The sequence below is a fragment of the Pelecanus crispus genome, chromosome 9 (genome assembly GCF_030463565.1).
Source record: "Pelecanus crispus isolate bPelCri1 chromosome 9, bPelCri1.pri, whole genome shotgun sequence".
Taxonomy (NCBI): domain Eukaryota; kingdom Metazoa; phylum Chordata; class Aves; order Pelecaniformes; family Pelecanidae; genus Pelecanus; species Pelecanus crispus.
Window position 1 is genome coordinate 31,604,670 of NC_134651.1, and position 13,860 is coordinate 31,618,529.

Consider the following 13,860-nt stretch of genomic DNA (forward strand, 5'->3'; position numbering starts at 1 on the left):
TGTACACCCTGCACCTCCTATGCACCCCTGACTGAGTCTCTGAAGTCCCTCTCTCTGCCTACCCCGCTGGCCTCCGGATCCCGGCTCCCCACCAGTCCCCACTGCCTCCACCTTGGCATGGCGTGGGACCTCCTCACCTGCCAGTCTTGTCCCCAGGACTGCCCATGCCTCTCCCCCGGCTGTGGGACATGGTCACTTCCAGCCCCTCTGGCCAGGTTGTCTCCCTCTCAGGGTGATCCCATGGACCTGCGACCACCTGCGGCTGGAGCCCCCTAAAATAGGTTCTTACTGTGCTTGTAGGAAGCATCACTTCTTTCCTCCAGACCATCATCAGGGCTCCTAAGCCCTGAAGAGCCTAAAGAAAGTAATTTATTTAGTCTTAGGAACAAAGCACGCTTTTAACAGCCCAAATCTGCAAACTCTAGGATCTTACCTCTCTATGGGGAACCTGCTGGGACTCAATTGCATCAAGAGAGAGGCTGGGGTCCCCCAGCACTGTCTCTCACATACTGAAGGTTGGGGCTCTCTCTGACGATGCTCCTGGACAACCTATCCCTGAATTAACCCAGCATCAACCCTCACTGATGACCAGGCATGCAGGTAGACTCCGTGACCCTCACTAGCCCACTGACTGCCCTACTAAGGCATTCAAGCACCCAAACGTCCTCCTGTTGAATGCCAGGAAGCCTGAGGGACTTTGACTTGCAGCAGGAGTTGGTGTCCTTGCAAAAACAGGCAGGTGGGTTTTGTCTGACCTCTGCTCCCTTGGGGAGACTGTGTCCAAGCAAAGCATCTTCTCCATCCTTCACCATCGGAAAACTCTCTTGAGCAGCATTAGCTTCTCTCCATCAAAATATTCTTTCAGAGGGATTTTTGCCCAGGCCTGAAGCATTAACAGAAGTATCAACTCCGGGAGCAAGAAAATTACCTCCACCTTCAGCACACCTGTGAGAAAGACAAGCTCTGCAGGCAGCTCAGAGCTTTCATCCCAGTGCACAGATTCTCAGCGGCAGTGGAAAAACCCTCCCTTGTCCGCTGTCTCTGTGATAGCCAGTACTGAAATAGTATCGTTAGCTGGGTTTCTCCTTGCTTGCAGCCAAAAGGCGTGTTTCTACTGAGGTCTGAGACAGACCAATCCCCTCAGGTCCTCCACGAGAGGGCAGGGAGAAGGGGACGAGAAATTCTCTTCCAGCTTCAGCCCCTCTGACGGTTTCCATGGGGTCAAAGCAAGAGGCTCCAGAGTGATGGAGAGTCCCACATGAGCTCCTCAGCACCCTGGGGTGCATCCTGCCTGGTCCCAGGGGCTGGATATGTCCCATCTGCATAAGTGATCCTCATTTCATCCCTAAATCTTCCTTCGCTGTGGGTAAAGCTTCATTCCCCCAGACTCTTTTTTGCTCAGATGTGGTGGTGTAGAGCAGTGCTCTCCAAACTTTTTTGATTGCACACCCTTATCAGTGAAAAACTTTTGAGCATGCACCCCCAATATATGTATTTTTATTCATAAATTAGACACATGTACGTTATAAAACATACACAGTAATAGATGTTTTAAAAGGACAAGATAGATCAAATAAACACTAGTTTTAAAATATTATTTTATTTTACTTTATTTATTAATGGTACCAAAAATACTTTCTTCCTGAACCCCAGTGGATTGTCTTGTGTATCCCCTGGGGCACATGCACTCTGCTTTGGAGACCACTGCTCTAGAGAAAGCAGGGATCTCCCCTGGCAGATAAGTCTGATAAAAGGCATATATATTTCTTTTATCCCTAGTGACACTGCTGTTCTTTACGGCAAACTCCATTGGTCCATATCATGGTCTGGTCTCACCCATTGGTGTCACAAATTAATGAAGGCTGAGCACAGAGCACACTCAGGACTTGCAGTGCCTGACCCTTCCCTGCCACAGGGGTTCTCCATCCTCTTTCCCTGCCTATCACCTCCAGAGGTGCATACCTGGCCAAATACTAAAGTAGCTACTACTGGCAGGAGCAGTCATGAAATCACAGGTTTCCCTGTCAGTAGGGAGAGCAGGGAGGGGACAGACAGCTCTGGCTCATCCTGCCCTGGGGACTATGGGTGGGAAGGGATGTGAAATTCCTGTTTTATTTCCAAAAGAGCTGCTGATTTTGTAGCTGTCCTAAAAACTGGGTTCCCCAACTGGCCCTGCCTTGTCCATGTGCTCTGGGAGGACATGTTGCATCCTCACCTGAGCGGGATAAGGCACATTGAGTTCCTACTGGGAAATCCTTGGTTCCATCAGGGACGAGGGTGTTTCCAATCACAGGATACCAGTTCCCATAATTTCTGCTAAGGAGGAGTCTTACAGAGGCTTACTTGTAAAGAAATCCCAACCCAGCATTTGGCCAAGGTCTGAGGAGGACGTGTTTTGCTGTGCCTGTAAGCGTATCTTCTTGCACACACTGAGCAGTGGTCACAGCATCCTTTCACACCTGTTTATTTACGACCACCAGGTAACACCTTCCCAGCTCCGTGTGCTGCTGAGAGCCCCTGAGCCCTTCCTGAAGGCATGTCACAAAACAGATTAATCTGCTCTTCTACCCATGCTCCTGCCTTATTGCTACCATTTTGCATGTGGCAGCAGCTCTCTGTTCCCAGGATTAACTTTGACTCCTGAAACTACAAAGATCAATCCCCTGACAATGGCTTTCCTACTTATACATATTTTATTGCATTAAGAGAAAGACATCCGGCTCTGCAGTGTCTGCAAGTCCAGCCCAGGCAAGATTATCCACCACTTAACAGGAGATGCAAACAGCCGAGCATTACTGCTGTGCTTTGCACAGTGTTTCACCTCAGAAAGGGTTCTGCTTAGGAATAAAAGCTCTTTCAGAAAGCCTGACAAAGCCTTGGTGTAGATAAATGATTAAAAAAAATAAGGCTTACCAAGGACACTGTTACATCAAAGGCAGTGAGTGTATGTACAGCCAGTACAGCTTCTCTACCTGGGCAACACCTATTTCTTAGGAAAAAAGGTTCCCAGAATTATTTAATGGGACACCTCCTGTGGCCAAGCAATTAGCAATTTTACAAAATCCCCTCCTAGTCTATTCAGGTCTCCAGAGGACATTGTGTGTCATCCTTCTGCCACCGGTCCGAGAGGGTGAAGACCTCTGCAGTGCTCCACACTGGAAGGACAGTAACCAGCTCCTGGAATGGGATGAGACACAGCTTACCTGCCTGGGGTTGTACCTGTGTGAGCTGGGCTTCCTGAAGCTGGCACTGCAAGTTCAAACCAGCTGTGCTGGGGGATTTCAGACACAAAGGGAGATGATGCTGTGAATTAGGTACCCAGCCCCTGGGTCCTCACTGGGCCATAACGGGTCTGAGCATTGGATGCGTTGGTTAGGGAGAGCAAGGAGCTGCCGGCTGTGCACCCACCAACACTGCGCAGCACTGCACAAGCAGGAGCCCCAGACCCCTTCATGTGTGTTGAGTCACTGAGAGCCACATCCCTGCTGTGGGGAGGTTGGGGGTTACTCAGCAGTGATGCCTGCACCTTTGGTGGATGTCTGTAATACCCCCCTGTGCAGGGCTTTCCTGATGGCCCCTTTGACCTCGCTGTTTCTCAAGCTGTAGATGATGGGGTTGAGCATGGGGGTCACAACGGCATACAGCAGGGCAAGGACTTCATCCATCTCCTTGGAGCCACTGGAGTGAGGCACCAGGTACACAACAGCCCCGGCGCCGAAGAACAGGGACACCACAGTCAGGTGGGAAGTGCAGGTGGCAAAGGCCCTCTGCATCCCTGCTCCCTTCTGAAGGACAGCCGTGATGATGTGCACATACGATGTGAGAGTAAGGAGGAAAGAGCCCATCGCAATAGTCCCAGAAAAAACATACAAGGCGGCCTTGTTGAGGGGAGCACTAGGGCTGCAGGATGCCTTCAGCAAGAAGGGTGTCTCGCAGAACAAGTGGTCAATCATGTTGGATCCACAGAAGGGCAAGTGGGCTGTGAGGAAGGCCTGGATCAGGGATGAGAAGGAGCCACTCAGCCACGAAATGGCCACTAAGCAGTGGCACATCTTCTTGCTCATGAGTATCAGGTAGTGGAGGGGGTGGCAGATGGCCAGGTACCGATCGTAGGCCATGGCAGCCAGGAGCATGCACTCAGAGCCCCCAAAGCAAAGGAAGAAGTAGATCTGTGTAATGCAGCCCACAAAGGAGATGGTCTTCTGCGGTGAGAAGGAGTCTCCAAGGATCTTAGGGAGCGTGACGGAGGAGTAGCAGATGTCCAGGAAGGAGAGGTGGCCCAGGAAGAAATACATGGGGGAGTGCAGGTGGGCATCCAGACAGACGAGGGTCACGATGAACAGGTTCCCCAGCACTGTCACCAGGTAAATGAGTGAGAAGCACAGGCAGAGGGTCACCTGTGCTCTGTAGGCACTGGAAAATCCCAGGAGAAGGAACATGGTGGGGTTGCTGAGATTTCCCTGCTGCAGGGATTTGGGGCACATCTACAGGGAGAGCAGGAGGAGATAAGGACAGGTAGAAGGAGGGTGAGTGCTCACTCCTGCCATGGGGCATCATCAGCCCTCAGCTCTGCTGTGCAGTGGGCTGAAGCTGTGCCACTGCCCCGGTACTCCTCACACCTTGCTCCAGGGGCTTGGGGGGGGGTACATCTGTGGGGGCAGGTGGTGAGTCTCAGCCCATGGGATTTCAATCCTCAGGGCAACACCCAACTCTGTGCCACATGAAGGACACCAGAGAGAGCTGGGATCTCACCACTGCAGTCAATAAGGATCCCAGGGACTGTTAAATGACAGCAGACAAGAGCAGCTCCTCTCCCTGCTCCAGGTTTCCTGGGCTGCAACTGGAGATTGGTCTAAAGATCCCATAAAACGTGTCAGATTGGACCCTGCCTGAAAAGTTGCTGCCCGTCATGGGAGCAAAGTGTGTTTACACCATTAGTGAAGATACAGAAAGATCTCCTGCTTCCCCTCTCCATCACAGACTGTGGGAGAAGATCTCAAAAAAGAAAAAGAAATCTTTAAACATTACAGACAAAAAAGGTGCCTGCTTGCAAATACTGCACTGTAGGTGTTAGCTTCATGTTCACACCTAGAAAGCAACACAAGGGAGGGACCTCTGAGAATCTGAGAGATCATAGGAGGACCAGAAAGACATCTGAAAGTGACTGTGTAGTTCAAACAGGCTTGAGGGTGGCAAGGAAAAGCAGATACACTAGCCTGCAGGAAAAGGGAAAGACTGAATCTAATGAGAAACTGGAGCTCAGGGATAAACACAGATGAGAGTCAGAAGATTTTGAGTGTAAACGTAAAACTGCTGAATCCACAGGAAGAGCAGCAAGGAGATGATCAGAGTTTCGCGCAAGCCTGCAAGAAGCTGTTGGTACTGACAGAGCTGTCACCAGGTCCTTCCAGACAGAAGTGTGGGAGCATCTGCCAGGAATGAAGAGGAGGCGGGTGCCAGGCTGAGAGGACTTGAGCACCCTCAAACAACATTGCAAGCTCTGTCCAAGAGGGAACAAGGACAACCCCACCATGCTGGAGATGTGCTCCACAATGCGGAGATGGATGGGCTGTGGATTTGTCCTGGTGCCCAGCAGTCAGGGTGCGTGTGTGAGCAGGGAGGGAGGGAGGAGCAGCCAGCCCAAGGCTCGGTGCCACGGGAAGCACTGGGGTGCTTGAGCAGCTGGGAGCCTCCACAGACACACTTATCTTAATGCAAGCAGGCACACCAGCAGGATGGGAGAAGCCTTCAGGGATCTGATGTCAGGCTTTGAACCATGAAGGGAATGGAGATTGAAGGAGAGGCATGTACTCTCCATGCTGGTTTGGGTTGTGCTGGAAGAGTAGAAGCTGGTAAACAAGGGCATAACCACAGAGGGAAGGGAAGCAGCTGCAGGGATAAGAGCAGCTGGGAGAGAGGTATGGGCAGCAAAAGACTGCTCGGGAAGTGCAGATGGTCCATAGGAAATAACACAAACGATTGTGGCCTCATGCAAAGCTAGTATGGAGGAACTCAAATTACTACATGGAGCCACCCATGGCAGTAGATGTTCCCAGAAGTCAGAGAATCATAGAATCATAGAATTGTTTAGGTTGGAGAGAAATAGCTGGTGTGACCAGAGCAGAGGCAATGGAGGACACAGGAGGAGAGGGTAAGAACAGGAGGCGAGGAGGAAGGGTAGCACAGTGCAAGACATTGAAAGGCACCATCAACAGATCTTCCTGGATCTAAATTGCCTTGGGAAGGAGGGAAAGGAAGGTCTGTCCGGACAGTGCTGGGAGCCTGTCACAGATTCCCCAGCCAGACTGGGGTGAGGATAAAGCCCCAGGAGAGAAATTCTTCTAGGAAGAGTAACTCTTTGGAGTGGGGAGGTTATAAATCACAGCCTTGTCTGTAATGGTCATTCCAGATATCCTTGGATATGACTTCTCACATATCTCTTCACCAGGTCACAGCATGAAGTGAGCTGATGGGGTTTTTTGTACCTGCTCCTGAAAAATAGGCTGGTTTTAGAAGAGCTATCTGAGAAAATAACTTCAGCTAGGGTAGGCATGAGTCAATGACATTTTGCGTAAATGGGAAGATCAATAGGAGCAGATTGGTGGCTGTGGCTGTGGCTGTGAACAAGCACAAATCAGGACAAGTAAGGACAGCTGGTTATTGCAGCTGGGCAGATTTGAGAAGTTGAGCATAGAAAAGAGCTGGGATTTCATGAAAGCAAAGGAGCAAAACTCAGCTAAAAACTCCCTCTCAAGCATAAGGCAGAGGCTGGTGGAGCAGGGCTTCTCCCCTAGCAAATGAGCAACATATATACACTGAGGAGGGTATTTGGAAAGAGTGGAAAGTCTGCAAGGAAAGAAAAGAGCCTGAAAAGCAGTAAGCAAAGTCTGCACTGAAAGATGGAGTGCAGGGAGACTGAAAATTGTTTGTAGTGTTATGAGATTAATATACACCCTTCAGCCATGTAGTTGCAGGACAGGCAGCCCTGCAGTGCTTCTCAGTTCAGTGCCCTGTAAGTCAGACAATTTATGGCAAATGTAGGGCGGCCTGTGTCAACATGAGAGCATGGGGACAGCAGTATCAAGGAGGGAGGAGAATCTTCAGAGGTGCAGAGGTTTGCTGCATACCAGCAGGGCCGTGGGAAGGGACCGTGTTTGAGCCTGAATTCAGGAAGAATGAATGCTGCTTCTCCTGCAGTGAGGGTGCAAAGCATCTTTGTGATGGGGGCTATGTCTGTTGGGAGAAGAGGAATCCAGCACCAGGCATTTGCAAGGCTTTAGGGAAAAGAAAAAGAAAGAAAACTAGGTGGGCACAGGAGCTCTGGGGCTACGGAGCAGCCTGCCTGCCTACTGGGTCCTTGTCTGGAGACCCAGTGGTCTGGTTAGCCCACGGTAGTCATGAGTTATAGGTGTGGCACAGGATGCAAAACTGGCCACGGGGACAGCAGAAATGTTTCCAGTCCATGTGGGAAAATACTGCTGCTGTGGTACGTTAGTGAGACCTTGCCAGGTGATGCAGAGGGAGCGGGGAGCCCACTCAAGGAGAAGGAAGCTGAGCCAGGCTGCCAGGACGCCTGGAGAGGAGAGAGTCCATCAGAGAGGACATGGCACAACACGGTCAGCCCAGAGAAACAAAGCCAAGTGGGGAGATGGCTGCGGCATTGAGAAGCAGAGCCCTTCGCTCAAGCATGCTGCTGTGGGTAACCCTGCCATGGGCGAGCCTGCAAGACCTAGCAGCCTAAACCCAATTTCAAAAATTACTTTGACCCAGGAATGACCTCCTTAGATCTAGTGCACCAAGGTTTGGATGAGGAGCTGAGGTCTCACATGGTGCCTTTTCAGAAGGTTTGGGGCCCGAAGTGCTCACATGATGGGGCAAAGGCAGGAGAGGTTTTGGTTCCTAGATCTCTTTGTCACCACTGAAAACTCTTCCCTTTACATAAAATAAACCTGTTCTAAGTATAAGCAGGTGTCCACAGAGCCTTTGCATTGGTTTAATGAAGCAGAGGTGGAAAACTACATGCTGGGTTCACCTGGAAGATGGCACACAAACAAACCCAGTGAAAGACCCCTGAGGAGGGCACCCACCCCCAGCTCCATCCCTGTGCCCCATGGCCTCCCTGGAACTGGGGGCATACCAAAGATCTGGTGTTCCCAGGGCACTGCTGCAGTCTGGGCTACCAGAAAATCAGCTTGGCTTCTCTGGCACCAGTTGCCTCACTGGGAGGTGGAGGGTGCAGGAGGGGTGAGGCACAGCAGACCCCCAGCAGTGCCCTCCAGCCCATGAACCAGGAAAGGAGGAGATGTCAAAGATGTTGTGCAACCGGGATGCAAGTGACATATTCATGTCATTTTCTGGTAACTGTGTAGGGGTTTGCAATTATATTTGCTGATCTGATAGTCATTAGCTGGATGATCAGCCAGTCATTGGAAATGTCTGTTTGCCTTTCTGCTAATTAAATTGCGTTTGATTTGCAATCAAATCTAATATGAGACAAGTGAGCTCAAGGTAGACTCAGGAGCAGCTGAGGGGCACCGCTCTGCATGAAGCACAGGCCAACAGGTCTCGCTAGGTTTGTAGAGCCACATCCCAGGCAGACCAGGAACACCAACGGGAAACAGGCTGTGGCACAGGTGAACAAGAGACATGTCTGCAGCTGGGCAGCGCTGTGTTTGCAGTAGGGGCAGGGCTCCTGCCATGCCATGAGCAGGTGAGCTGCAGTGCTGTGAACTTTGAGATGCATACCAGGCACCCAGGTACTCATCTGGCTGCCAGGCCATGAGAGGGACAGTAAGGACACCTACGTCTGCTGGTCATGGGAGAGGGGCACAGAGCAGAGCAGGGCAGAGCTGGTCTTGCAGGACCCCGGGGCATGGGACTGACTCCTTCCCTCCTCAATCCTACACCTGTCCTACCCTCAAGCACTCACCCCACACAGATGTCGGGGACACCAGTGACCCAGTGCCTGTACAGCTTACCTTGAGAAGATGCTTTCTCTCTTCACACCAGGTGTGTCTGGTAGCACTGGTGGTTTGGGACACCAGGCTGATTTCAATATACTCCTGGGAGGCACCTGGGAAAAGATCCCCTGTCACAGCAGAGTCCATAATTGCTCTGCACAGCCCCTTAGGCACAGTGCTTTGGGATGCTGTGGGAGCAGGGAAGCACACTGTGAGGGAATACGGTGTGCTGAGTCCTGTACTCAGTGCCTGACTGTGGACATCCCCCTGAGGGGTGCTCCAGCAGCATCCCCATGAAGAGGGCCCCAAACCTCCAGGGGCCAGGACTGGGAGACAAGTCTGAAGTTGTCTTTGAACTTATTAGTGGCTAGAGACACCCCAAGGGGTGGTTCTGTGGTGGAGCTGGACTAGCACAGTGGGCTCTGCAGCCGAAGTGACTCAGAGACACCCTTAAGCAAGAGCCTGAGTCCAGGAATATGTCAGAGTTTGGCTCTTCAGCTTGTGCTTTCCTTTTCTAGCTTGTTTTGTCCACTTTAGCAACCAAGAATGTACCTCCTGGCTTTGCTGGATATCCTTGGTTTCTTCTAGACAAGATCATCTAGATCTAGTGACTTAAGGGGCTCTAGCAAGCATAAGGTGTGTTGCTTCTCCGAACCACTGGTCAGAGACCTTCTACCTCTGAGAAATTTGGGAATCTGGAAGAGAAGTTTCCCCCCAGATGCACCAATCTGCAAAGGTCAGGGTGGGGCCTGAGAGCATCCACATCCTTGGGGAGGGGAGAGTGATGGAGATGCTGCCAGAAACAAGAGCACCTCTCCCTGATGCGGCATTTCTCCCTGCCCCACTGACTCAACCCCTCTTCCCACTTTCAGCGCACACAAATGCATTTTGGAGCTTAAAGTCTCCCTCCTATTTCACCATAGCAGCCTCAGCCTTTCCCTGCTCTGCCTGCAGGTGGCTGGCAGCAGCAGGCAGCTGGCAGCAGCCAGCAGTGCAGGGGACAGCCACAGGGGCAGGGGAGGGAGGGCTGAGAGAACACTGAGACCACATGTGTTAGGAGTGGGTATCTTCCCTGGTATTGGCCACAATTATAATTAATTTATGGATGGTCAATAATGAATAAATAATTTCTATGAGCGTTTGGTGCTCAGCTGGCTGTGTTCAGCTGGGTTCCTCATTATCAGTCCCATTTCCATATCTTCGTGGCCCGGGGATGCACAAGAGAATTTTGGTTGGAAGGGGTCTCTGGTCCTGCCCCTGCTCAGAGCAGGGCCAGCTTTAAAGTTAGATCAGGCTGCTGAGGGACTTGTCCACCTCAGTTGGACACCTCCAAGGATGGGGAGGTAGTCAACCACATTTCTGGATGTGCTGCAATGTAGGACCACCTTCATGATGAAGAACTTTCTCCTTTTGTCTTACTGGAATTCGCTGTGTTGCAGCTCGTGCCCGTTGTCCTTCATCCTACCACTGAGCACTCCAGGAAGAGTCTGGCTGCGTCTTCTCCAGATCCTCCTCTGAGGCAGCTGGACACAGCAGCCAGATATCTCCTTCACCTTCACTTCTGAAGACTGGACTGGTCCACCTCTCTCAGTCTCTCCCCGTACATGCGGTGCTCCAGGCCCTGAGCAGCTTTGTGTCCTCTGCTGGGCTCTCTGCAGTTTCTCAGGATCTTTCTTGTACTGAGGAGCCTTAAACTGGATGCAGCTCTCCCAACACCATCTCACAAGTGCTCCCTCAAGCTGATGGCTGCCCTTCACTAACCCAGACCAGGATGCACCTGGCTGCCTTTGCTGCAAAGGCACTCTGCTGACCGATGCCTGCTGGACATACAGGGCTTTTCCTGCAATGCTGCCATCTCCCTGCAGGTCCAGTCTGCCCAGTTGCATGGGATTAGCCCAGCCCAGTGGCAGGACTTTGCATTTGCCTTGGCTGAACATCAGGGTGTTTGTGCTACCCCATTCTGGGGGCTGCTGTGGCCTCTCTGAATGACAGCTCCAGCATAACAACCTGTCCCCAAAGCACTGTTGTCCCCAAAGCTTGCACATCATTACTAATATTGGGCATTGCTGGGACTGATACATCTTCATGCATTTCAGGAGATGCTGACCTTGGCAGCTTGGGAAGTCCCCAGCCACTTCCCATCAGCTGTGTTGGGTCAGCCAGTCATGGAGCCAGGGTATAAAACCACATCCTGAGATGATCTGGGTTGAAAATAGCCACACACTTTCAACAGCTTTCAACACCTGGAGGAAGCAGGAGCATGTGAAGCCAGATTGCGTTTTGGGTGCCAGTGCCTTGTGAAGCTCTGGCCTGAAAGGGCACCTTGCTGCCGCAGCAGCACTGAGTTTTTTTCCTCACTTTTAATGGGTCTCAGTTGTGTCGTTAAAAGTTTCTGAACTTCTGCAGTCTTAACTTTTGAAAAGGGTCCAGGGGACTTGTTGTGCCACTACAATGCCTGGGGACAGGAGCTATATTTGCCCCTTCCCAAACCAGGGAGCAAACCCAGTGTTTATTCCTCTGTGGGGCTCAGACCAGAACAGAGGTGTCTACAAGCAGTAATTGGCAATTTAGAGGTGACTCACTCCTGACCCGTGGGACTTCAAATAATTTATGCCTGTGCTGTTGAGAGCTGATGCCCATTGCCCAGATCCCAGCAGGGGCTGGCCCTCAGTCTGGAGGGTGGGGAAAGGCTCAGCTGGGCTGGCACCCACCAGGTCCTACATTCAGTGGCACTCGGGGAAGCCCACGGTCTCACTGTACAAGACAGACAGACAAGACCTGATGACTGCATGTCATTGGAGTGACTCCTGCTGTGGTGACCATACCAACAGCTGGTAATGGTGGTGCTGGCACCCATCACATGCAAAGGAAGATCCAGGAGGCTCTAACACATGGCTGTTCCAGGCAGGTTGGATGGAAACCCATGGGCTCAGGTTTTTGGGATGGACAAGAGCCCACAGGACCTGAGCAGCAAGCAGCACCTGGCTCATGGGCTGAAATCAAAATGCCATTCTCATGACAGCCAGTGCTATGCTTAGAACCAGAGACAATATGATACAGTCGCATTTTATTTTTAAAAGGGGAAAAAATGGAAAGTCAAGAGGATTAAATATCACATATGGCACAGAGATTGTCTGGAAAGACCAGCTTAGCTTCACTCTGAGCGCTTAAGCTGATATTAGTACATACAAACCCTAAACAACATTATAAAGGGAAAGCCTAAATAGAAGTCATCATGATTAAATCAATTTAAAGAAGCTGATCAGAAATAAGGAAATGTTCTTAAACTTGCTGAAGCTGTATCCACATGAAGACAGTAAAATGACCTCTGGTAAGTTAACTGGCAACAACATAAGACAAACAATGAAGACACCAAATCTGTCCTCTTGGTCTTCTACTCTGAGGTATGTCATCTGCACTTACATTCCTTCCTTCACAGGCACTGGGAGAATTTAACACTAGAAAATGTTTTGCCGGTGGCCAGTCAAATTCAGAGTGAGTATTCAAAGAAAATAAGCTGATAGAAAAGTGAAGAAACTCTACATCCACCTTGGCTGAGGAGGAGCTTTGGTGGATCCTCAGGCTAGACGATCTCCTTTGCTAACCTGTGAAAGGGTCTGTCCTACCAAAACAGAAGTACAAGTGAGTAGTAATACAGAGGAGATGACATTTCCAGTCAAAGTAAATCAGGTATGAAACTCAAACTTTTCACTGCAGCATGCCATCTGCTGCTTGGACTCACCTTTGCTACGTCTAGTTTTCACCAGAATACTAGAAGCAGCAAATATGCTGGCTTTTAAAGAGGTTGTTGGAGGTAAAGAGACTACAGACAAGTAGCTCTAGCTATGCAGTGTGGGCAGATACTCACAAAAGCTGTAACCAACAGCAGACCTGGTCGATGTATGGACAAATTATGTCACAGGGAAGACTGAATTTCCAACTTTTGCACAGGAAAATCACACCTCAGAAATACAGTTTCTGGAGGAGTCAACAAGATATGGGTGCTGGACAGCCGAGAAGGGTCTTCATCAAAGCTTGCAGGGGACAAGCTGCCATAGGCTAGGGAGGACGGTCCTCACTTGGATAAATGAGTGGCTGAGAGAGACAAAAAGAGAGGAAGATCACCCAGGCAGTTCACTGTGCTGACAGACGCCTTGTAAAACATCTCATCCACATGCAGCAGGTGCCAAAGGTGGTAGCAGCAACATGAGGAGAATTTAGGAGAAGACAGGGAACAGGATAAGGCACCATGTAAATCTAAGCTGTACTCACACCTTCTCAGCTGGGTGGAGGTCCAGGTCTGTTCACCTAGCCCCAGCAGGGACATGGCCTAAGCAGGGGAGGGAGAGAGAAGGATAAGAAGCACAGCTGGGAGAGCAAGGAGACTTGTTAAAGATTTAAGATCTGGAACAGCATGAAGAGGCTGAATAGAGAAGATAGTCTCATATCACCAGCAAGCACATCTCCAAATTGCTCCTCACACATCAAAGGCTGGTCCAGCACCTCCCTTGCCCCAACACCCCTCTGCTCTCTCCAGCTGCCAGTTGGAAGCTGGGTGCCTGGGCTGATCTCTGCTCCACCAACCCAGTCCCTGCCAGCCTGTCTCACCAGTGTGCTCCCACAGCACCTGGCCAAGGACCTGCAAATGAAACCACTGCAACAAGTGAAAGGGAGTGTAGAGACAGGCGGTGAAGCTCCTCGCTGCAGGATGCCATCAGTCCCGAGAAGGTGCCTCACCCCAGGAAGCCCTTAGAAACATTCAGGGAATCATAGAATCTTAGAATCGTAGAATGCTTTGGTTTGGAAGGGACCTTTAGAGGTCATCTAGCCCAACCCCCCTGCCGTGAGCAGGGACAGCTTTAACCAGATCAGGTTGATCAGAGCCCCATCCAACCTGACC

The 13,860-nt window shown here is 50.9% G+C and overlaps 1 protein-coding gene across 1 annotated transcript; it reads right to left on the minus strand.

Annotated features, from left to right (window-relative positions):
* Nucleotides 1–3,503: 3,503 nt before the first annotated feature.
* LOC104034430 (olfactory receptor 2J3) lies at nucleotides 3,504–4,547 on the minus strand. Its single transcript, XM_009487430.2, is given in 1 exon segment — nucleotides 3,504–4,547. A coding segment is annotated over 1 exon segment (1,044 nt).
* Nucleotides 4,548–13,860: the final 9,313 nt, after the last annotated feature.